Below are 26,245 nucleotides of genomic sequence, written 5' to 3'. Positions count from 1 at the left end.
GCCTCAGCAGTATACACAGTGTCACTACTGAGACCAGCAATTGGCTGCAGCGGTGACTTGTGCGCGTGGAACGTCACTACTGCAGCCAGGAAAAACAAACAGCAGCAGAGCACAGAGCAGAAAGATGCAGATGGTGAGTATTGAGAAAAAAAGGTGAGTATCACTTATTTTGCTATTTTCAACCATTTACAGGGACCGTCCCAATTTTTTATTAACTTGGACAACCCGTACACGGCAACATTTCATGTATTTTCTCCCAGTGGTGTTGCAATGCAACACACAGCAACTGCGCCAGTTGCAAACATCCAGACATGACGAATTTTGTATTGCAAGTCATGCTCGACTTTCCCTCCATTGACTTTAAAGAAGTTGTCCTATCACAGACAAATGGGGGCATGTCGCTAGGATATGCGCCCTTGTCTGATAGGAGCGGGACCCACATTTACACAGAGAACGGAATGCTCCCATTCATTTGTATGGGGAGAGTGCTTGGCGGTGGGAAACTCGGGGTCCTCCAGCCACCATTTTCCCCGCTCCGTTCTAGGCATAGGTGCGGGTCCCTATCAGACAATGGGGGCATATCCTAGCGATATGCCCCCCATTGTCTGTGATGGGACAACCCCTTTAATGGAAGTTTTGCTTAAAGAGGACCTTTCATCAGTTTAGCCATAGTCTAATTATAGTCTTACCTCATAGGGCGGCCCCCACTGATGCCATGGCACTTTTTTATTTTATTTTTTCCAAAGTCCCCCCCACCTCCCCCTGTTCGTCTGCTCTTGGCACTGTTGATTTTGGCGCCTTATATTATAATGAGCCATCTCTGTTATACTAGGCGGAGACTCGCAGTTTAGCTGGGGGGCGGTTCTCCCTGGCTGTGAGCGCATCCATTCAGAGCGCACCGCTCTTAGCCAGGGAGAATGAGCTCCTCCCTGGCTAAGAGTGGTGCACTCTGATTGGATGCGGTGCACTCTGATTGGATGCGCTCACAGCCAGGGAGAAGAGAACCGCCCCCACTGTGAGTCTCCACCTAATATAACAGATTCGGCTCATTATAATATAAGGCGCTGAAATCAACAGGGCCAAGAGCGGGCATGGCATCAGTAGGGGCCGTCCTATAAGGTAAGACCAGAATTGGACTCTGGCTAAACTGATGAAAGGTCCTCTTTAACACACAACTCAGTGTGGCTGATCAGTTGTGCAGAAACCGCACCGGAAGATGAGACTTGCACGGATTTCAAATCAATATTTTTTTTAAAAAATCTGTCCTTAAAGGGAACCTGTCACCGGGATTTTGTGTATAGAGCTGAGGACATGGGTTGCTAGATGGTCGCTAGCACATCCGCAATACCCAGTCTCCATAGCTCTGTGTGCTTTTATTGTGTAAAAAAACAGATTTGGTACATATGCAAATTAACCTGAGATGAGTCCTGTATGTGAGATGTCAGGGACAGGACTCATCTCAGGTTAATTTGCATATGTATCAAATAGTTTTTTTTACACAATAAAAGCACCCAGAGCTATGGGGACTGGGTATTGTGGATGTGCTAGCGACCATCTAGCAACCCATGTCCTCAGCTCTATACACAAAATCCTGGTGACAGGTTCCCTTTAAGAACACATTTTACACCATGAACAAATTTGCCACAAAATCTGCATGTCTTGCCTTTGGATTTTGATTGGGATTGTAAACCTCAAGTTTGATCTACATGTGAGAATTATGGGGGAGATTTATGAAAACTGGCGTAAAGGAAAACTGGCTTAGTTGCCCATAGCAACCAATCAGATTTCACCTTTCATTTTCCAAAGGAGCTCTGATAAATTAAAGGTGGAATCTGGTGGAAGCCCATTTTCTTTCACACTTCTTTTGATAAATCTCCCTTATGTATTTTGGTGGGCTATTTTTTTTTTTTAACATGTTTGAATATTTCTGTAAGTTACAGATCATACTTGTTGATGTAAACACAGACAATTTGTTCAATTCGGTGTGGTTTATTGTTTTTCCATTGCATTAGCGTTTATTTAAAAAACAAAATAAAAACATAACATTCCTTCAGGAGGAGGAAGGGGGGGGGGGGGGCATAAGGCATACAGCCTAATTTCTCCATAAAGACTTATGCTTCAAAAGGCAACACACAACATTACACTGCAGCATCCATGGGACTGTGAATCACACTGGGTATGATGATGGTCCAAACAGGACATTTCCTGAAATCTGTGTGCAGTTTTACAGTTCAGACATCATATTGCTGATATAAAAGAAACAGACAAATGCTTGACAGACTGGTGCTAATAATACCCAGGCAGTGGTAATCCCCTAGGAAGGACAAATTTTGGGTAACAGCATTTTAAGGAAACTTTATAATTATCCAAACTTGTCTTCTTTAATCAGTAATAGCCCAAAAACTTTCACGCTCCAGTCACTTGCTAACCTCAGCCCAGGATCGGAACAAATAAGTACAATTCCTGTAGAGCTGATTGTCATATACCAAATACTGAATTCCTGATTCTTTTCAGCCACTATCCGGTAATAACTTCAACATAGTTGGCAGGATAGAGGCCCACTTGACCATGATCAGTCACTCCTTTACACCAGCCTTGTTCGTCCTCATCTTCAATCTTTGTCAGTTCGTCACCTGGTTATGACAGTTTAGTTAGATGTGTTGTACTTAATTGTGCAAGTTTAAACTGGTAGCTGGGTTAGGGTGGTTTAAAGCATACCTGAGTTTTCAAAATAAGTTTGCATAAGGGCTGTGTGTCTTTGTACAATCATAACTGAAGAAACAGTTATTTTTAGGTTTCCCTAATGTTTTTTTGAAGTCATATTATTCTGTTTCAGCTGCACAGCTTGATGCATTTCACTCAGAAGCAAGGGGGCGTGTCTCCCTTCTATGGCATTGTGCTAGCACTGTACTGTTGTGACGTCCTTTCTCTTACTTCCCACTGTTTTTTTTTTGTTTTTTTAGCGCTGGAGCTCACAGATAAGGAGGGATATATCACCCTCTGGTTCCCCTTCTGTCAGCTCTCAAAGCTGCACTTAAACACAGTCCAGATTGCTGTTGTAACATAATGGAGAGGACTTGTATTTTAACACAGCTCTGAGCGCTGATAGTGAGGGAACGGGAGTAAGTAGGAAAATAAAAAAATTTGATCTGGACTCCTTATTTGCACTACTACTCATGTATTACTGTAGATAATGAGCCAAAATTGGGGTGACAGATTCCCTTTTAGAGATTTAGAAATTTGCTAATTACACCATTCTCTATTTAAAATGACATTATGGGAAAGTACAGTGGCTCTTTAAAAATGTAAACTAAGCAATACCTCCATCGTTCCCACGCTATTGTTGCTAAAGCTGCTCAGGTCTGGCTCCTGTCTCAACATGCAGGTAAATGCCTTAAATTGCCCAGTTGATCACTTGCAGACGTGGGGCAATGGTGCGGCCAGTGATTAGTTGAGAGGACATTTCAAAGCGTTTTCTGTTTGTCAAGCTAGAAGTAGAGGGTGGAGGCGAGTATCACTTCTTTTATGTTTTTAAGCCACTTTGTTGCACTTAAAAACCCAAAGGGACATCATCAAATTAGAAATCCAGGCACACTGATATAAAATAGTCTAGGTTTTTTAGTATGTTCAGATCACCAATAAATCATCAATAAATTACTGCATGTATTTACCATTTTAGTACGTTTTGTGCCTTTTTCCCTTTCTGGGATAAGCAGCTGTGTCTAACCACCGTAAATTGCGTCCAAGATTTTATATAAATGTTAAGGATCTGTTCACTCAGTGTGGTCCCTCTTGGACTACAAGGTGACCAATAGGTGAATCATAGTTGACTCTAATTCCAGCAGGACACTAGACCTGCAGGTACTACAACAAGTACTCCTCTCAGACCGCATATGGACTGGCTAGTACTAGATGAGTGACAAGAAGTGGGAGAAATCCTGTCTAAAATGTAGATCATGTAAACGTAGACAAGCAGCCTAGAGATATTTATCACAGTGGCTCAGAGAGGATGATCAATGTGGACATGACTAGACACTGTTGTCTAACTTCATACCGACTATTGGTTGGCTTTCTTTGAGATAGAATTTTGTGACAGTTGCTTCTTAAAGGGCATCACTCACCAGTTTTATGGTGTCCTAACTAAGGGCAACATTAACTAGTGACAGGTCCTCTTAGCAAAATGGGTCACTTTGTTTGTTTAGGCTACTTTCACATCCGCGGTAGTAGTGTTTCGGTAGCCTGTTCTGGCAGGCAAGTGGAGGATCGTCCCGACACAAACCACAGGACGCAGCGGTTTGTGTCTGGCGGTTTCTCCGACTGTCAGACGGATGCGAACAGAATGTCCGCCGGACCCCATTATACTTTAATAGGGCCGACACACATCCCATTCGCATCCGGCAGCGCCAGATCCGGTTCATTCCGGCAGGCTGTTCTCGGAAGATGTGAAGTGTGCACATGTGAAGCTAGCCTTAATTGAACCAGCCATTTTGCTAAAATCAGCTCCAGTGCATGCCTAACGAGTCCCTATATGCATGAGCTCCTGGCTCTCCCCTTCCACATGCTGTTGATTAATATGGAAAAAAAAACTGTCAATCAGAGGCAGGTGGGCGAGGAGTCGTGAGCTCATGAATATGAGGACTCTTTTGGCATGCGCTGGAGCTGTTTAACACAAGATTTTAGAAAAATGGCTGGGTCAATTAACGTGACCCAGCATTTTGTTAAGGGGATCACTAGTTTATGTTGCCCTTCGTTAGGAGACCATAAAACTGATGACTGATTCCCTTACAAAGCTACACCTCTTTTGTTGGCGAGCCACACTGGAAGATTCTTTTTGGATTTCTTGCTTCATAAACATGTCTGAAGTTGCTCCAAAAATGTGGAAAAACAATTTACACCAAAAATTAGGAGCAGCCAAAATAGTAAATAATGTTATCCTTTTCTGTGTTAATGAAATATAACAAGAAATTAGAAGTCATCTAGGAATTGTAAATATCTACCTATTACAAATGTTGCGTGTATCCTTGTCCTGTAGGACTTGCTTATATGACCATATCAAGGTCAATAGTCCATTCTTTTTACCTCTTTACCTTTTTGGGTTTTTAGCTAAATAAAATACGGACAGGACACCAGACCTCAGATACATTAGTATCTAGCCCACTGTGACCCAATCTTTTACTTTCACACCTCCCAACCGTCCAGCTTTTAGCCGGATTGCCTATAAAAATAGTTCCACATGGTGACTCTAAGATTGGGCATTTTTCAGTTTGGTGGGTGCTCCTGGGCAGATCAGGGTCGGGGCTTTAAGTGTCTGGCAGATGGGGATTCAGATGCTTTTATAGGAAGTGGTTAAGACAATACAGTATGGATATCATTTTAAAGGGGTTGGCCACAATAAACCAGTGTGTTTGTAAGATTACTATATGGCGCTTTCAAATATACTCTTTGTTGATATTCTATGCTATTTTCTATATTTCATAAGGTATGTCCCCTATTTGGCCAAGTTTTTTGTGCTGTCCACAAGGCGGTCTTGTCCATAAAATGGCTGCTGTTTGAGGGTCATGGGACCAGGCAAAAATAACTCTAGACACAACACACTGCCTCCTCCATTCAGATACATCGCACCTGCCATCTGCTGTTGGGAGTTTAGTGCAGGTGCAATGTATGAGAATGGAGAAGGCTGACCGATGTGTCTGGTCACATGACCCGCCATCAGCGACCATCTTATGGACAGAACCTCATTGTGGGTGGCACAGATGATTTTCCCAACATGGGGACATGGCTTATGAAATATATCAAATGGCACAGAATATCAACGAATACTATATTAGTAAGTGTTATATAGTTATCTTACAAACACATTGGTCACAAGTACCCAGAAAGTGACCAACCCCTTTAAGTTATAAGGTGAAAAGTCCTTACCTGCTTTAAAACTGAGCTCATCAGACTCCTGTCCAGAATAATCATAGACGGCTCGTACCCGCACTCCAGGGACATTTACTGGTGGTTTATTCATACTGTAAAACAGATAAAAGGACTTAAAAAGGAAGCCTCTCTGGACGTGATGGGTCCTCCAGGAAAAGGTGCTCGCCTTTTGTGCTATGTTGTAATTTTTCATAAGTGTATAAAACATTTATCTAAATATCCTAGTTATAGTGGATTTGATTATATATACCTATAGGAGGCCATATTGTATATGTATGTATTTTAAAGATGGCCAAGAGAGGTTCATGGAAAGGTCACTGTTAAAAAGATTTCTTCTCAGGAATGTACCAGTCTGAAAAGAGTCCCTCTTGTCTCCTTATGGATTTATTACAGGAGATAAGGGTGCTCTCTAGACGCAGCTGGTGCTAATTACCTCTACAGTTTGGTATTTATTAATGAGGCAGAAAATCTGTGATCTCTATATACGCTTATAATCAACCTTAGTTTTGTATAAGAAAATCAATAAGACATATGTTGATGACATAAGGATAGAAAAGAGTAGGGTGGCACCAGCGCAGTGAGGTCAGAGGCCAGACGAAGCGTGAATTCACGCGAACTGGCCGTCGCCAATTTTATGTCCGTGCATCTTGCTGATATGCTCCGGACTGTCGTTTTTATTCATGAAAAATAAAGAACTACATTTCATTTCAGCAGTGGTGAGTGACGCCCTCTTTTTCATATTTTTCCTCTCCATTTATTCAATAAGACGTATGTATTGTTTTATATTGTTACGACTTATTAAGGACATATATGTATTTGCTATCGTATATATATTCTTAGGAGCGCATATATTCCTATTATATGATAAGGACAGTTTGGGTATGGACTTTGTTAATGAGTATCTGTAAATATGTGGTGTTTTTACTCACAATCAATTAACCATTGGTATAGCAGAGGAGGCACAGATATCTCTGTGAGAGAACAAGCTCATCATTGTATTATCTATGACATAAATTTAGGAGTGTGAGAAACATTCAAAGGGGCAATTAGAAGTCTGTCCTTAATTGGTAAGAAGTGTCAGAATGAATACCTCTAGCTTTGATTTAGGTTCTAGATGTCAAATATATAGAATGCAAGATGAAGTCAGACTTGCGTAGTTAACTCTTTATAGTATGATGCTAATAGCTTATACAACAGTACCAGCTAAGTATGAGTAGGTGACATTACAACAGGAGCAGAAGTGCATTCTGGGTGATGTAGTGACATCAACACCCTTATCACATGTACACGCCTATTCGACAGTGATTGGGAAGTTCCAAACTAGGAGGAAGGTGTGTCTAACTGATAAGTCTGTGGATAATAACCCACACAGAGGAGGTAGAAAAAAAAGGATCCCAAAGGAACAAAGAAAAGAGGCCGGGAAGAAAATCCCAATTATCAGAAAAACTCTTGAGAGCTGACTTCCCCTAGACTCTGCCTATTACCTACCTTCTCGGCTAATGTATGATTTTATGTTGCATAGTGTTGATAAATTGATTCGCATGATATCTAGCCAAAATCCCCATTGTGTGGATATAGTGTTTAGGTGCTACATTAATGTTGGCGCTGTTCAGTTACGATGCATATAACTTAATAAAAGATCTAATACTGATACCACAAGAAAACTTCTCTGTTGGGAATCTTTATATTCCCTAGTCTGATATCAAGATGATAATTTATAAGCTTTATTGCAATACTATCAAGATTAGTCATAGTTTTGGCAGAGCAAGGGCTCGTGTCTGTCATTTTCTTTATTGAATTTGTATGCATAATCAATTGATGGTATATTTCTCATAATTGTAAGCAAAATTGCATAAATTCCCATGTTGTCAGATAGAGGGCTGGTAGATTTGTGTTAGCACCATCTAATGGCTGATTTTGGGTACGACATTTTTACTAACTATCATTGGTTTTATATTTGTTGTTATTGATTGTATATAAATTATTGTATAATAAATAATTTATTTTTGCATAGATGCTTGTACCTTGTTTTACTGATTGCACAATATAATTAAATAACCGATCAAACTCTTTTTGAGGTGTTATACATGTCCACCTCGAGGATCAACTGCCTTTGAAATGTCTTTCATATAAAGCCTTTTGCTTTGTACCCGCGACAACTACAAAGGTACTTTGCCCATGACACACGTCACACAGCCAAAGATCGTAGCGTTGCGATACTAGCCTAATGTAATCACTGCACAATGGAAGTGAACAGAGTGTAACAACTTACCAGTTGCCACCTCTGACAGTGGTTGTGGCAACTGGCGAGTCTCAATGCGACATGCAACGTGTATCGCGTTTAATGTCCCATTGGATCCCAAGCTTAAATGAGGCAATGTAATTTGTTCCTTTTGTCCCTTTGAACAGTGGTCAGTATGTAATAATGCAGAAGATGCTGCACAGAGCAATATATAGTTTTCAGGGAAAAGATACTGTATAGTTTGATATGTATTTTTTTTACTCTCTGCCCACTGTGGGTTTATGAGTCCGGAGCATTGGCTCAGTCAGTGACTGACTGCTATAGATTCATAAATATGTGTCTATAGATTCGTGAATGGTGCCTTCCTCCAGACTTAGGTTATCCAATGTCCAGAGACTAATTTATATTTTTGTGCATGTTCATAAATAAACTTTCATATTAAAGGGGTTTTCGCAGGAAAAATATTCAACATTTTTCAATGCAACATCTGGATCTGAATTGGACGCAATTAAAAATGTTGCATAGCCGCTTTTATTTACTGAAATCTATCTGTATAGCGCCTTCTGCTGTTTGCTCTTTTTCTAAATATTTTCTCCAGCTCACTGAGGTTGACATACATTCTCAGTTCCATCCTTCAAAGATATATTAGGAAATTGTGGTGGATGTTAACTTATTAGCCCCTATTTATAGAAAATCCGTTTTTAAATAGCTGTGTTTTATGAATATTTGGTAGTGTGTATAGAGCACAGTGGCATGTTCAGACAAATATAATATTTCAGGATTCATTTTTTGCAGCGTATATAATCTCACCTGCTTTCGGTGGGCGTCACACTATATAACTTCACTTTTTCCTCTTTCACTTTCTTCTTTTTTACTATCTGTTGTTCAGTATCCGGATTCCACTCCTGCAGATGAAGATTGAAAGTGAAATCAACACATTCCTCTAAAGCAGGGGTGGGGAACCTCCTGCCCGTGGGATCATTTCATGTGGACCCCGAATCCCTGCCCCACTGCCAGAGCATATAGTGCAAATGCTAATGACCACTTCCATTATGGAAGGGACGGGAAGGTGAGAACAATGCTACGCTGGCTGCACTCAACTTCCCTGGTCTTCTTCCCAATCTGTGTCCTGACATGTACAGCGACAGGACGTAGTGCACGTAGGTGCGCACTATGATCTGACACCGTGCGCTGTTAGGTCACAGTACAGCACGGAGGGAAGAAGACCGGGGAGGGGGAGTGATTCTGCCAAGTGGCAGTGCCTTCTGGAGCTGGAGTGTTAAGTTTATTTTTTTAAACGTCTGGTCTGAGGTCTCACTGGGGTCTAATCTGAAGATAGTGCAGGCTGGGGGGTCTGATTAGAGGCTCGGGGTGGGGCTTATTGAGGCTTATAGAGGCTGGGGGGAGCTGATGGGGGCAGGGTCGTCTTTAATATTGATTGGACCCTGAGCAAAAATTTACTTGGGCCCCCTGGATCCCGCCTTCCCACACCTTAGCAGGCAATCACGCCATCCACCACAACACACACACAAAAAATCCACACATCTGGTAGAGTACAGTGATTGACTGTAAATACTTCCAGTTCTGAAGACTCCAGCGGCTCAGGATCAGTGCTCTGGGCTCAGACTGGAAGTGGGCATCGCTCTGCAGGAAGGAGACCGGGGCTCGGCTCACCCTAGTGTTACAGTGCACCCCAGCACCCCACAGTATGCAGTATAGCACCCTATAGTATACAGCACCACACAGTAAGCAGTATAGCACCACACACTATACAGTACCCCACAGTATATAGTAGAGCAGTATAGCAGCCCACAGTATACGGCACCCCACAGTATACAGTAGAGAAGTTTAGCACCTCACCGTATACAGCACCCCAAACTATACCCGATACAGCCCCCCACACTATACAGTACAGCAGTATAGCACTCCACACTATACAGCACCCACAGTATACAGACCCCCCACACTATACAGGCCCCCCACACTATAAGGGCCCCCCCCCCACAGTATACAGGCCTCCCACAGTATACAGCTGTGACGCTTTGCGATCCACAGCGATACTAGGAAATCGCAAATGCGCCATATCAACATAGAAATATAGAAACATAGAATGTGTCGGCAGATAAGAACCATTTGGTCCATCTAGTCTGCCCAATATACTAAATACTATGGATAGCCCCTATCCTATCTTATTTCGCAATCACAAAGACAAAAGAGCCTTCACTAAGAATCTTCTCTTTTGACTAAAGGAGTAATTCACAGAGCAGAGGTGCCATTATCACCACCTTGTGACAAACCTTTCCTGTCCATGCCAAGTTGAGTAGCCATCAATCTAGTTCTCTTATGACAGAACCTCATAAACCTGGTCTTTCTGCAGCCATAGTGTCTCCAATACCAGCAGGGGTCTCACACCTTTAGCCTGGGCAGCGAACTTCAGAAGAAAAGGACAGATCCTTATCACACAGCTGGTTGGTACAGGAAGGAAGATTACCTGAAAGTCCCCTTCAATCCATAAGCTTCATATTTTTCCCATATTTTCCTAATATTTCATGGGTTATGGAAATGTGAAAGGAACCATCTTTTCAGAGATGGTTTTGGTTCTTCTAACCCACCTTCTAGGAAACCCGCGGGCAAATCAGAGATTCCCGCTCTGAGATATAAAGGTTCTCAGGCACCCTGTATTATCTTTTAGTCGTATTTGTTATCAGATGATGCGTAAAATTGTACTGATTATTAATATCAACTATATTTCTTGATTGGACTTACGGGATATGGAGAAATGGGCAAAGCAAAGATTCTGCCAGATTTTCTCCTTATGGGGCAAAGGACTGCCCCTGTTCCAATTACCCAAGGCTGGACGTGAACGTGTCATAACCACTCCCCGCTTCAGAGGGGGTAAAAACAGTGACACACTCAGGTCCTGCGTCCTTCTTCTACCATCTGACGTTGACTAACATCACGACCGCCCGCTGGACACGGGCGCACCCCGCCATCTTGGCTTATTCCTTTCAAAGACTTTGCCTATTACTGGACACTACCATGGTAATTCTGAACTTACAGACATTCTATTCCCTTCCACCTCTTACCTAATTCTATTCAACCAATCTGTTCAACTGGCAGCTTTAATATATATATTTTTGTGTATAGTTTTAGAATAAAAACTAACGATTTCATCGTTCCAGTTTTGCCCTTGTTACTTGATGACCTGATCTATGCTAAGAACTCTGTCCTCAGAAGACATACTACCAAATTGTTTTATTTTTATAAATTGTTAATTTACTAGCTAGGTTGCAAATAACCGTTTCGTCCCTTTAGGATTAGCTAGCCGGGGTCTCTTTGCCCCGATTCAATACGAAGAGTGGTGGCAGCAAATTAATTTGATTTCCAGCGTGAAATTAGTAATTTTATTTTTACCGATTGTACATACAATCGTGATTGCATCCTGTCTGGGCCCACCAACCAATCTTAAACGTCTTCTGTGCTCACAGTGGATTTGCCTCCAGAAGTCTCTAGTGGAGACCTGTATGGCAACTGTGGCTTAGTACGACTGGATTGGCGGGTGGTTGTCACAACAGCCCCCCCACAGTATACAGGCCCCCACAGTATACAGCCCCCCATACAGTATACAGCCCCCCATACAGTATACAGCCCCCCATACAGTATACAGCCCCCCCACACTATACAGCCCCCCCAACTATACAGCCCCCCACATAGTATACAGCGCCCCCACACTATACAGGCCCCCCCCAGTATACAGGCCCCCACAGTATACAACCCCCCACAGTATACAGGCGCCCCACAGTATACAGTCCCACACAGTATACAGGCCCCCCACAGTATACAGCCCCCCCACAGTATACAGCCCCCCCACAGTATACAGCCCCCCCACAGTATACAGCCCCCCACAGTATACAGCACCCCACTATGCAGTAGTTTACAGTATATTAGCATAACAGCCCCTGTCACCTTTTTCTGATGTAATCTTCACAAAAAAAGGCTCCACAGTTAAGGAAAACTTCTCCTGCAACACTCCTGGTAGGACCTGTGGTGACCTCATAGCCATGTGACCAGTAATATTGCTAGGTTACTGGTCACATGGTGATGATGTCATCTAAGGTCCTAGATCACAGCTCTAACACAGTACAATGCCTGAATTCAGTGCCGGCAGGCATGGCAACACCCCCTGTGTAGCTGACAGCCTGACACCCAGGGCAGTGGCTAGCAGGGCTCAAGAGGCAGCTGCCTTGGGCCCCCCAGGAGCAACTGGGCCCGGGGCAGCTGCCCCTTTTGCCCCTTGGTAAAGACGTCCCTGGATGGGGGTCTTATCGGAGGCTGGGGGGTCTGATCTGAGGCTGATGTAGGCTGGGGAGTCTGATGGGAGGCTGATCTGAGGCTAATAAAGGCTGGGGAGGGTCTGATGGGGGTCTGATCTGAGGCTGATGGGGGATGATCTGAGGCTAATGGAGGATAGAAAGGGTCTGATCTGAGGCTGGAGGGGTCTGATGGGGGTGTGACCTGAGGCTTATGTATTTGCGAAGGCAGAGGCATGGAGAGTGGAAGCTGGGTGAACCTCTCTCTGAACCCCCCTGGGATGAGCTTGGCTGCCATTAATGCCAAATAAAGAACTAAATACAGACGTGGACAAAATTGTTGGTACCCTTTGGTCAATGAAAGAAAAAGTCACAATGGTCACAGAAATAACTTTAATCTGACAAAAGTAATAATAAATTAAAATTCTATAAATGTTAACCAATGAAAGTCAGACATTGTTTTTCAACCATGCTTCAACAGAATTATGTAAAAAAATAAACTCATGAAACAGGCATGGACAAAAATGATGGTACCCCTAGAAAACACAGAACATAATGTGACCAAAGGGACATGTTAATTCAAGGTGTGTCCACTAATTAGCATCACAGGTGTCTACAACCTTGTAATCAGCCATTGGGCCTATATATATGGCTCCAGGTAATCACTGTGTTGTTTGGTGATATGGTGTGTACCACACTCGACATGGACCAGAGGAAGCAAAGGAAAGAGCTGTCTCAAGAGATCAGAAAGAAAATTATAGACAAGCATGTTAAAGGTAAAGGCTATAAGACCATCTCCAAGCAACTAGATGTTCCTGTGAGTACAGTTGCACATATTATTCATAAGTTTAAGATCCATGGGACTGTAGCCAACCTCCCTGGACGTGGCCGCAGGAGGAAAATTGATGACAAATCTAAGAGACGGATAATCCGAATGGTAACAAAAGAGCCTAGAAAGACTTCTAAAGAGATTCAAGGTGAACTTCATGCTCAAGGAACATCAGTGTCAGATCGCACCATCCGTCGTTGTTTGAGCCAAAGTGGACTACATGGGAGACGACCAAGGAGGACACCATTGTTGAAAACGAATCATAAAAAAGCAAGACTGGAATATGCCAAACTACATGTTGACAAGCCACAAAGCTTCTGGGAGAATGTCCTGTGGACAGATGAGACAAAAATCGAAGTTTTTGCCAAGGCACATCAGCTGTATGTTCACAGACGAAAAAATGAAGCATATCAAGAAAAGAACACTGTCCCTACTGTGAAACATGGAGGAGGCTCTGTTATGTTCTGGGGCTGCTTTGCTGCGTCTGGCACAGGGTGTCTTGAATCTGTGCAGGGTACAATGAAATCTCAAGACTATCAAGGAATTCTAGAGAGAAATGTACTAGCCAGTGTCAGAAAGCTTGGTCTCAGTCGCAGGTCATGGGTCTTGCAACAGGACAATGACCCAAAACACACCGCTAAAAACACCCAAGAATGGCTAAGAGGAAAAAATTGGACTATTCTAAAGTGGCCTTCTATGAGCCCTGACCTCAATCCTATTGAGCATCTTTGGAAGGAGCTGAAACATGCAGTCTGGAAAAGGCACCCTTCAAACCGGACACAACTGGAGCAGTTTGCTCATGAGGAGTGGGCCAAAATACCTGCTGAGAGGTGCAGATGTCTCATTGACAGTTACAGGAAGCGTTTGATTGCAGTGATTGCCTCAAAAGGTTGCGCAACAAAATATTAAGTTAGGGGTACCATCATTTTTGTCCATGCCTGTTTCATGAGTTTATTTTTTTACATAATTCTGTTGAAGCATGGTTGAAAAACAATGTCTGACTTTCATTGGTTAACATTTATAGAATTTTAATTTATTATTACTTTTGTCAGATTAAAGTTATTTCTGTGACCATTGTGACTTTTTCTTTCATTGACCAAAGGGTACCAACAATTTTGTCCACGTCTGTATATAACATTCTCAACTTAAAAATTAGACTGCTGTATTTGGCCAAAATGGCGCCTCTACTATATGTAATATACATAGTGCCAATTTGTGCTGCAAGAATACAGTGCTCTGGATTTTTTTTTATTAAAGCGCAATTTCTGTAACTTACCCCTAAGTCAATTATAAGTTTGACCAAATATAGCACTCAAATTTTTAAGTTGAGAATTTTGTATGGCCCCCCGAACGACCCCTGCTCTAACAAAAACAACATACTTTGCTGAAGGTTCATTTACTTTCCTGTTGTAGAGTGAACAGGAGGTGGTAACTGCTATGGGTCACACAAAATATTGTCACTTTCTTCAAAGTGGTTTTCCATAGGTGTGCATGTCTGTGAGGGGTTCAACAAAACTGCCAAATCTTTTGTTACCTTTCTTGCAGTTCTGTCTAGCTAGCTACTTCCTGTCTTTATGATATCATCATTGAACTCTTCTTAATTTTCAGACGGTTTAAAACAAAGAAACCTTGTTACCACAGGAAAGACGTAGAGGTGATAGTCTACCAAGAAGTAGCACCATTGCCACGTCAGCAAAAACAGCAGTAAAACTGCATTGTAAATACATATTGTTTTATAGCACTTTTGCTACTGTTTTTTTTAGGTGTTAGTGCAAGGAAATGCTCCTTAAACCAAGGCTGTCAACCAGATTTTTTTTTTTCATTTGGACAACTTATCAAAAATCATGGACAGATAATATTTTTTACAGACACACTGGAAAACCATAATGGATGATAAAGATCAAGTGGTATCTGTCTACAGCTAGAATTCAGATATGAGCATATTGGCAGCATCTGATGGCAAATATTAAATGAGGAAAATTACAATGATAACCTATATAATCTCCTTCCGGAATTCATGGATATATTACATTGTTTTACAGACAGCGGAGGACTGTACAACTGCTTCTTTGGTACGGCATGCACAAATTGCTAAACTAATTGATTACCATATACTGTATGTTAGCACTTATCTCAGAACCTTGCTGTGTTAGCAGTGATTATTTGATCCTGTACTTTTGATTAAGAATCAGTCAGCAGCATGTGATAGGGCAGGAGGAGCTGAGCAGATTGATATACAGTACAGACCAAAAGTTTGGACACACCTTCTCATTCAAAGAGTTTTCTTTATTTTCATGACTATGAAAATTGTAGATTCACACTGAATGCATCAAAACTATGAATTAACACATGTGGAATTATATACATAACAAAAAAGTGTGAAACAACTGAAAATATGTCATATTCTAGGTTCTTCAAAGTAGCCACCTTTTGCTTTGATTACTGCTTTGCACACTCTTGGCATTCTCTTGATAAGCTTCAAGAGATAGTCACCTGAAATGGTTTTCACTTCACAGGTGTGCCCTGTCAGGTTTAATAAGTGGGATTTCTTGCCTTATAAATGGGGTTGGGACCATCAGTTGTGTTGTGGAGAAGTCAGGTGGATACACAGCTGATAGTCCTACTGAATAGACTGTTAGAATTTGTATTATGGAAAGAAAAAAGCAGCTAAGTAAAGAAAAACGAGTGGCCATCATTACTTTAAGAAATGAAGGTCAGTCAATCCGAAAAATTGGGAAAACTTTGAAAGTGTCCCCAAGTGCAGTCACAAAACCCATCAAGCGCTACAAAGAAACTGGCTCACATGTGGACCGCCCTAGGAAAGGAAGACCAAGAGTCACCTCTGCTGCGGAGGATAAGTTCATCTGAGTCACCAGCCTCAGAAATCGCAGGTTAACAGCAGCTCAGATTAGAGACCAGGTCAATGCCACACAGAGTTCTAGCAGCAGACACATCTCTAGAACAACTGTTAAGAGGAGACTGTGTGAATCAGGCCTTCATGGTAGAATATCTGCTAGGAAATCACTGCTAAGGACAGGCAACAAGCAGAAGAGACTTGTTTGGGCTAAAGAACACAAGGAATGGACATTAGACCAGTGGAAATCTGTGCTTTGGTCTGATGAGTCCAAATTTTAGATCTTTGGTTCCAACCACCGTGTCTTTGTGCAACGCAGAAAAGGTGAACGGATGGACTCTACATGCCTGGTTCCCACCGTGAACCATGGAGGAGGAGGTGTAATGGTGTGGGGGTGCTTTGCTGGTGAAACTGTTGGGGATTTATTCAAAATTGAAGGCATACTGAACCAGCATGGCTACCACAGCATCTTGCAGCGGCATGCTATTCCATCCAGTTTGCGTTTAGTTGGACCATCATTTATTTTTCAATAGGACAATGACCCCAAACACACCTCCAGGCTGTGTAAGGGCTATTTGACCATGAAGGAGAGTGATGGGGTGCTGCGCCAGATGACCTGGCCTCCACAGTCACTGGATCTGAACCCAATTGAGATGGTTTGGGGTGAGTTGGACCGCAGAGTGAAGGCAAAAGGGCCAACAAGTGCTAAGCATCTCTGGGAACTCCTTCAAGACTGTTGGAAGACCATTTCAGGTGACTACCTCTTGAAGCTCATCAAGAGAATGCCAAGAGTGTGCAAAGCAGTAATCAAAGCAAAAGCTGGCTTCTGTGAAGAACCTAGAATATGACATATTTTCACTTGTTTCACACTTTTTTGTTATGTATATAATTCCACATGTGTTAATTCATAGTTTTGATGCCTTCAGTGTGAATCTACAATTTTCATAGTCATGAAAATAAAAAAAACTCTTTGAATGAGAAGGTGTGTCCAAAGTTTTGGTCTGTACTGTATACTGTAGTTTTTTGGAAAAAAGATTCAAAAAGAATCTGTAAAACTTGTTTTAGAGATGGGCAAATTATTCAAAAACTTGATTCAGCTTCTTTGCCGAATTTTACAAAAAAATTAGCTTTGCGACAAATTACTTTGTCACGAAGCGCATGTCTTTAGAAGTAGTGGGTGCAATGACAGGGAGTGGTAATTGCACGGCCCCCCTCATTGTACCCCTCAGATGCCGAGTTCATACACAATTGCGGCATCTGATATAAATAACAGTGTAAAATTGAATAAAAAATTTATAAAAAAATCATACTTACCTCCATTACTATTATCTCATACATTTGCTCGCGCCGTCCGCCACCATCTTGCTTGAAGATCTGGCGCAAAATCTTGTACCTGCCGGAGTGGTGATGTCATACATCTACGCTCTTGGGATTTCATGTCAGGTCTTCAAGCAAGATAGAGGCGGCTGGCCCGTCGTGAGCAAATGGACGAGGTAAGTATGTTTTTTTTTTTACACTATTTCAGGTAAAATCAATTCGCTATCACGAAGCACAAGGAAATTCGGTTTTGTATCGAATGTATCCTGAAATTCATATCGAAGTCCACATTGTGGACTTCAATCCACTGAACACTGCTTGTAATCTATTGGTGTAAATACTTGTTAACTGTGGGCAGTCCTATTCAATGATTGACGGCCTTCCCTGAGTGACTCTTCATGCTGAATAGGACCGCCCACTGGACTGAGTGATCAGGAATTTATACTGAATCTTTTCCCACTATAACTACCGTATATATCAATCTTCTCAGCTTCTCCTGCCCTGTGACATTCTGCCCTCAGATAAGACTACATTTTCAGTGACCCTGGTTAAATTTTTACACTTAAAAACAAATATGAACTCAAATTCCATCTCACCTCCAGTTGGGGCCAATTCATGAACATCCCAGGGCCATGTTTATTCCTCCACCACTTCAAATCATCCTGGTCACTGACATTCAAAATGGCCTGGTTTAGGTCGCCATATACTATCATTATACTACATATATAGCAAAAAAAGAAAAAGGTTATTAATGCAATCTCCACATGTACAATCTGTGTCAAGAGTTTTCTAAAATACTTGCAGTCAGACCCAACTAGATCACAAAAAGGAAAAGCTTAATGCAAAGTCTGCCCAAAAGTTGGCATAGTGATATTGGGGATATTCCCGGACGTTCCTGGCAGCAGGCTTTTTTACCCAAATGTGGTACTTTCAATATTGGTGACTGGTGAGTATGTTCTTATAATGGTTAGTAATTCCAAATGTTGCCCAATTATCTAATATGATAGACAGAGGTGTAGCTGTAAGATATACAGATATAGCAGTCACATCTGGACCTTGGTGCTTCAGGTGACTTAAAGGCCACACAAGTATAAATGGAACATCATAGATGGGAGGCTGTAACAGATGTTACACTGGGGCCAAGGAGCTTCAAGTGATCCCTCTAATTAAAAAACAAGCACCCCTGATTAAAAACTCTGTACCCCTTTTATGCCATCAGCTCATTGCCATTTCAGCTTCAATCAGAAGACCTGAAGCAGACTGGTTGCTAGGCATGTCCAAGCTGACAACCCAAGTGAAATGCTGTATCCATAACAGATTAAAAGATTTATTTAACCAATCACTGGTAATAGGAGTCGTCCCAAAAGATTGGAAATTAGAAAATGTTGTGCCCATTCACAAGAAAGTTAGTAGGGAGGAAGCGGGCAACTATAGGCCAGTAAGACTGACATCAATAGTGGGGAAATTAATGGAAACCATACTTGAGAGGATTGTGGAACATCTAAAATCCCATGGATTGACAGATGAAAAACAGCATGGGTTTACTTCAGGGAGATCATGTCAAACTAATCTTATAGATTTTTTTGATTGGGTGACTAAAATGATAAATGGTGGAGGTGCAGTAGACATCGCTTATCTAGACTTTAGTAAGGCTTTTGATACTGTCCCACATAGAAGGCTTATCAATAAATTGCAGTCTTTGAGCTTGGACTCCCATATTGTTGAATTGATTAGGCAGTGGCTGAGGGACAGGCAACAGAGGGTTGTAGTCAATGGAGTATATTCAGACTATGGTCTTGTTACCAGGGGGGTACCTCAGGGATCTGTTCTGGGACCCATATTGTTTAATATATTTATCAGTGAAATTGCAGAAGGCCTCGATAGTAAGGTGCGTCTTTTTGCTGATGACACAAAGATTTGTAACAGGGTTGATGTTCCTGGAGGGATACACCAAATGGAAAAGGATTTAGGAAAACTAGAGGAATGGTCAAAAATCTGGCAACTAAAATGTAATGTTGATAAGTACAAGATAAAGCACCTGGGGCGTAAAAACCCAAGAGCAGAAAATAAAAACAGTGATACAGTGCAGGCTGGAATCAGGGCTGCAAGGCTGGATGGAGGCCTGGCATGACTGGGGCTTGGAGGGAGAGGATTCGGGGTTACAAAGGGTTAAGGAGGAAGGATAGTGACGGAAGGGATGGAGGGGTTAAAAGGGTTAGCAGGGGTGGGAAAAGGGGCCATTTTGTGAGGATGGCAGTGTGGCAGCAGCCCATGTCTGAGCTGCTGCAGTACCTCTTTTGGTGGTTCCTGTCCCACGGTGTCCGAGGTGGAAGCGCTCCTGGCACAGCTCCGTGCGGCAGGGGATCTGGATGGCTGCAGGCTACCGTTCAAGGTCTGCTCCCGGGGTCTGGGGAGGCTGCTGCTTCAGCTCTCCCTTCCAGCCAGCCGCGGAGGACAAGGCCTCCGGCACGCCTAAGTCCAGAAGAGAGGGTCCGGCGCCGGTTAAGGAGCCCCTCTGTGGCCCCTCCAGCACGCGCTGCGGTGAGTACCAGTTCTTCCAGGCAGTCGCGTGCTGGGAGGAATCCTGTGGTACGGCGGGACCCTAGGAGGGGGGTGCGGGACCTCCCCCTCTCCTCTGATGCAGGCAGCGTGGGATCCGGAGCTGGTTCGGCAGGGGGATCGGGCCCCGGTCTCTCTGCCCGGCGTGTGAGAGGAAGGCGGACTGCATCTGCTGGTTGGCGGGGTCCTGTGTGTGGCCCTGAGCTGGTTTCCTTACCGGAGCAGTGCAGCGCTGGCTTCAGGTCGACTCTCGATGATGAAGGAAGGGCGACATCTGGTGGCAGAGCTGCTGATCTGCAGGCTCTTGGAGCTCCAAGCAGGACAAGGGTGACATGTGGTGGCGAGGCTGAGGTACTGCAGGCCTTGGGATCTACAAGTGCTGTAAGGGAGACATCTAGTGGCGCAGCTGCAGGATTGCAGGCTGCAGGGTCTGCAGATTCCAGAGGAGATGTTACAGAACAGATGTGGGCGTCTGGACGGGAGTTCGTCGCCAGTCAAGTTTCGGTGCCTCACGTTCCGGCTGGTGGAGTCACAGCGTCCGCGCAAGTGAGATAAGCGGGGATTCCTCTTTAGTGGTTGCTAATAGTGGGGGAGCCTCGGGGGTGGTGGGAGTCTCCGGAGTGTCCGTTGCCAGTGGGTTGGGGGAGTTGTTGTTGGGGTTGCGTGATTTGGTGACGGGGTTGGTAGGTACGGGGATGGTGGCGGGGTCCCCTTTGACGGCATGGGGGGTGCAACGTCCAGGATTGCTGGGTGCGAGTGCGACTGGGGGTCTTGGTGGGGCAGGTGCTGGGGAGGTCAGTTCAGGAGTTGGAGGTGGGGTTGGAGCGGCGCACCAGCGAGTGGCGGATAAGGAGGGCGATAAAGGAAGGGACGGGGCAAAGGAGAAGGATGGTGAGGGGCCGCGTTTAGATGACGCAGCGAAAGGGGAGGTTTATGTGTGCTTTGAGGGGCCGCTGGGGGCGCACTTGAAGCATGAGGTTAGGGAAAGAATTTGGAAAGGGTGGATATACGTGGATATATTTTCGCTGCTTCCACTGGAGCGATTTAATTCGGACCGGGATAGGCGGGATGATAGGAAAAAGGAGGAAGAGGATAAGCGGCATTCTCGTTTGATTCCGCTGACCTTTTCAAACTGGTTACAGGCTTTTGTGATCTTGGCCAGTGTTATCGAGGAGAAAGCGCCAGACAATTGTTCAGCACTTTTCTGTTATCTGGATGCAATAGGCGAGGCATACCGAGTATATCGGGGTTTGGGGTGGTTGAGGTATGACGAGCAGTTCAGGCAGTGGAAGGCGGTCCGGCCTAGTATGCGCTGGGACCATAAAGACATTGGCCTGTGGATGCGGGTCATGACTCCGGCCAGGGCTGGGCAGCCCTTTCCGGGGGGCGCCGGGGGTTTGGGGCAATCGGAGCGCTCGGCGGCCTCAGTTAAGGGACTCTGTTTTTCGTTCAATGAGGGGGGATGCAAGTACGGGGACAAGTGCAAGTTCAAGCACGAGTGTTCCTTTTGCGGGGGAAACCACGGATCGCAGCGGGGGTGCAGGGGTAAGAGTGGGGGTGATGCGGCTGGAAAAGGGGCGGACGCCAATACGGGTAACCGAGATGGAGCGTTTTCTAAATGAATACCCTGATGTGGAGGCGGCAGAATTTTTGCTTGCTGGTTTTCAGGAGGGTTTTCGGATTCCGTATGTTGAAGGGGTCGGGGGGAAAAAAAATTGCGTTCTGCGACTAAACTTCGGAGTGGTGACTGAGCAACTGCGGAAAGAGGTGGAGTTAGGTCGCATGGCAGGGCCCTTTCGGGAATTGCCGATGCAGGATTTGCGGGTGTCTCCGTTGGGGGTCGTATCTAAGAGGGAGCAGAATAAATTCCGCCTTATACATCACCTTTCTTTCCCAAAAGGGAACTCGGTTAACGATGGGATCGCGCCAGAATTGTGTTCGGTTGTATATACGTCGTTTGATGAGGCGGTTTGTTGGATCTGGTTGTATGAGCAGGGGGCGCTGTTGGCCAAGGTTGATATTGAGGCGGCATTTTGTCTTTTGCCGGTGCACCCGGAGTGTCAGCACTTGTTGGGGTGTTTCTGGGATGGGGGGTATTTTGTTCACCAGTGTTTGACGATGGGTTGTTCGGTTTCGTGCGCTTATTTTGAAAAGTTCAGTACTTTTTTGGAGTGGGTGGTACGCGAGCGGTCAGGTTGGGGTTCTATCATTCATTATTTGGATGATTTTTTGTTTATCGGGCCGCCATGTTCTAATGGCTGCTCGGTGATGTTGCATTCTTTTGAAGCCATGTCTCGCCTTTTCGGTGTTCCTTTGGCATCTGAAAAGACGGAGGGCCCGACAACGCGCTTGAGTTTTTTGGGGATAGTCATTGACACGGTGGCTATGGAATGCAGGTTGCCTGGATTTGCGGCGGGAGGTGTCTGTGGCTTGCGGAAAACAGAAAATGCGGCTCCGCGAGTTGCAGTCCCTATTGGGCAAGCTCAATTTTGCGTGTTGCATAATGCCCATGGGGCGAATTTTTTGTAGAAAATTGGCTAGGGCAACGGCGGGAGTGCGGTCTCCCCACCATTTTGTTACCCGTGAGTTGCAGGATGACTTGACGGTGTGGGCGTCTTTTTTGGAGACGTACAATGGGCGGTCCTTGTGGATGGTGGACGGAGTGTCGGCAGCGGATTTGGATTTGTTTACGGATGTGGCTGGGAGCCGGGGTTTTGGGGCATATCTGGGGGGCCATTGGTGTGTGGGGGAATGGCCGGAAGTATGGAAGGAGGAGGGCTTGTTGACAAACTTGGTGTTACTGGAACTTTTCCCCATTGTGGTGGCGGTGTCCATTTGGGGTGGAATCTTTCGGGATCGGAAGGTATGTTTTCATTGCTATAATATGGGGGTGGTTGAGACCATTAATCGCAATTCAGCTTCGTCGCCACCGGTTGTGCGGTTGCTTCAGTATTTAACGTTGGGTTGCCTATCCTTAAACGCGTGGGTGGTGGCGTCTCATGTACCGGGGGTTAGTAGCTCAATTGCGGATGCTTTGTCTCGTTTCCAGTGGGATCGTTTTCACGCATTGGCACCGGAGGCGGAGACGGAGGGGACCAGCTTTCCTCCGGAAATGTGGAATCTGCCATTAGGTCGGTTGAGGATCTGGTGAGGGGTTCTTTGGCGGCAGGAACCTGGGTGGCGTATGAACGGGCGTGGGCCCTGTGGGAGGCCTGGAGGCGGCGGTTGCAGGGTTGTGGGTTGGAGGATAGCGCGTTGATGTTGCTTTGGGTGGGGCACTGTAGGGAGGAGAGGTGGTCGTATTCCAGGGTGGTTAAGTTTATGGCGGGTGTGGCCTTTGGTTGTCGGAGCCGGGGGGTGGTTGATGTGTCGAAGTCTTTTTGGGTTGCGCAAGCTTTACGGGTTTGGAGGAGGCGTGCATCCAAGGTGGATAGTCGCCGTCCGATTTCTTTTACTTTGTTGGTGGATCTGTTGGGTCAGTTGGAAGGGGTTTGTATTTCAGAAGGGGAGGTTGGGCTGTTTAAGTTGGCTTTTTCACTTGCCTTTTTTGGGTCCTTGAGGATCGGGGAGTTGGTTAGTCCAAGTAAGGGGCGGGCTGGGGGCCTTTGTGGGCAGGATATGGAATTATTTGATGACCGATTGGAATTCTGCATTAGACGGTCAAAAACGGTCCAGCTGGGTCGGGGTTGTCGGGTGGTGTTGTTCCAAGTAGAGGGTTCGGTCACGTGCCCGGTTCGATGCCTCAGGGAGTTTTGGGGACGGGGTGGGACAGGGGGAGCGGGCCCTTTATTAGTTCATGGAGATGGGTCTTATCTTTATCGTTTCCAGTTTATAGCAGTTCTGCGATCATGCTTGTTGGGCTTGGGTAAGGATCCCTCTTTGTATGGGGGACATTCTTTTCGGATCGGGGCAGCCATGGAGGTTGCCAGGACGGGGTTGCGCGATGATGTTATTCGGCGTATTGGCCGTTGGGAGTCTATTCGATTTCGGTCATATGTGAGGCCCGCATGGTTATGAGGAACTTGCAGGGAAGGGGGGGCTGGGGGCAGATGGCAGTGTTTGGTTGACATTTTCTTTGTCTCTTATAGGTGTTCCACCGTGCTTGGTTTGGATTATGGGGCACTCCTACGTGTTCTGGGGAGCGGTGCGAGCAGCAGTCAGGCCGGACGGGAGGCCGTTGTCAATTTCGAGAGAGGTGGCGGTGATTCGTTGGATTGGGATGCGAGGGATGCTGTGGAGTCGGGTTTTTCCTGAGTTTTACAGATTTGCACAGTTGGATAGGCCTCCTGGTGTTTTGGTGTTACATGTCGGGGGGAATGATTTGGGGGTGCGCCCCTTCAGGGAGTTAGCGGGGGACATTAAGTTTGACTTGCTACGTTTGTGGGCCCAATATCCGCGACTGGTGATGGTTTGGTCGGATATGGTGCCGCGTCAGCATTGGAGAGAGGCGAGGTCTGTGGAGTGGCTGAATAAGGCGCGAATCAAGGTTAACAGGGCAGTTGGTAGGTTTGTGGCATGTAACGGTGGCATTGTTGTTCGGCATAGGGAGCTGGAGTCCGGTGTGGGGGGCGTTTTGGAGGAGCGATGGGGTGCACTTGAACGGGGTGGGGATTGATCTCTGGTGTTCCGATTTGCAGGACGGCATTGAATTAGCGCTGCGGGTGTGGCGGGACACAAGTAGGTGAGGTGTTCACCTTCTTGAGTCGTGGGCGGTGGGAGGTCCTTGGAGTTGGTGGTTATGGTGGCTCTGGCGTGGTGGCGAGGGAGCCAAAGGAGGCTCTGGACTCCCCAGGTACTGGTTTAAGGTGTGATATGGCAGGTAGCGGCCCAAGTTGGTTGCCCTTGGTTACCAGTTCCTGCCTCTGAGCTGGCGTTTATCGGCTAGAGGTAATTTAACTGAGGGCGAGGCCAGTTATCCGTCATTTATGGGGCTCCAAGGAACCTCCCCGTGTTGGCATTCATGGGTTCTTGGTAAGGTTTTAGGGCGGGGCCTTCAGGTGGGAAGGCCAAGGGTTAAGTTATGTATTTATTTGTATTTATGTTATTAATAAAAGGCTGCTGTGGCCATATAATCCACTTGCTGAGTCTGTCATTATTGGGAGGGAGAGTGGAGTTTAAGAGGTAAGCGACGCGACTCGACAATATATGCCGGTCAAGTCCTAACCTCAGTATCTGAGGAAAGGGATTTAGGGGTCATTATTTCAGAAGACTTAGAGGTAGGCAGACAATGTCATAGAGCAGCAGGAAATGCTAGCAGAATGCTTGGGTGTATAGGGAGAGGCATTACCAGTAGAAAAAGGGAGGCGCTCATGCCGCTCTACAGAGCACTAGTGAGACCTCATTTGGAGTATTGTGCTCAGTACTGGAGACCATATCTCCAGAAGGATATTGATACTTTGGAGAGAGTTCAGAGAAGAGCTACTAAACTAGTACATGGATTGCAGGATAAAACTTACCGGGAAAGATTAAAGGACCTCAACATGTATAGCTTGGAAGAAAGACGAGACAGAGGGGATATGATAGAAACTTTTAAATACATAAAGGGAATCAACAAGGTAAAAGAGGAGAGAATATTTATAAGAAGAAAAACTGCTACAAGAGGACATAGTTTTAAATTAGGGGGGCAAAGGTTTAAAAGTAATATCAGGAAGTATTACTTTACTGAGAGAGTAGTGGATGCATGGAATAGCCTTCCTGCAGAAGTGGTAGCTGCAAATACAGTGGAGGAGTTTAAGCATGCATGGGATAGGCATAAGGCCATCCTTCATATAAGATAGGGCCAGGGGCTATTCATAGTATTCAGTATATTGGACAGACTAGATGGGCCAAATGGTTCTTATCTGCCGACACATTCTATGTTTCTATATCTAAAACTGTAGTTTAGATCATAAATGACTAAATCAGGAAAAGCAGCTTGACATTAGTTGTGTCTCGACATTCTCATTACATCTTGCACTATTAATCAGATTTTTTAAACCTATTGTTAAAGGGGTTGTCTCACTTAAGCTAATGGCATTTATTATGTAGAGAAAGTTAATACAAGGTACATACTGGCACGGTGGTCATAACCATGGAAATGAGCAGTATATAATGGAAATGAATCCAGCAAGCAAAGGAAGCAATATGGATAATCACAATACATTATTAAGTGGCTTGTATTAACTTTCTCTACATAATAAATGCTATTTGCCGAAGTGAGACAACCCCTTTAA

The 26,245-nt window shown here is 44.7% G+C and overlaps 1 protein-coding gene across 3 annotated transcripts in view; it reads right to left on the bottom strand.

The window, feature by feature from the left end:
- Positions 1-1,975: 1,975 nt before the first annotated feature.
- LOC122928607 (protein kinase C and casein kinase substrate in neurons protein 1-like) overlaps positions 1,976-26,245 on the bottom strand; it is a 95,845-nt gene continuing 71,575 nt past the window's right edge. For all 3 annotated transcript variants that reach the window (XM_044281605.1, XM_044281603.1, XM_044281606.1), the window contains 4 exons: positions 18,071-18,191; positions 8,975-9,069; positions 5,920-6,014; positions 1,976-2,633 (listed from right to left, as the gene is read on the bottom strand). In XM_044281605.1, coding sequence (XP_044137540.1) covers positions 2,518-2,633; positions 5,920-6,014; positions 8,975-9,069; positions 18,071-18,191 — 427 coding nt within the window. In that variant the 3' untranslated portion in view covers positions 1,976-2,517. The remainder of the gene's footprint in view (positions 2,634-5,919; positions 6,015-8,974; positions 9,070-18,070; positions 18,192-26,245) is intronic.

Source organism: Bufo gargarizans, chromosome 2 (assembly GCF_014858855.1).
Source record: "Bufo gargarizans isolate SCDJY-AF-19 chromosome 2, ASM1485885v1, whole genome shotgun sequence".
Taxonomy (NCBI): domain Eukaryota; kingdom Metazoa; phylum Chordata; class Amphibia; order Anura; family Bufonidae; genus Bufo; species Bufo gargarizans.
Note: the sequence above shows the minus strand (reverse complement) of the source record. Positions and strands in the feature narration are given on the sequence as shown.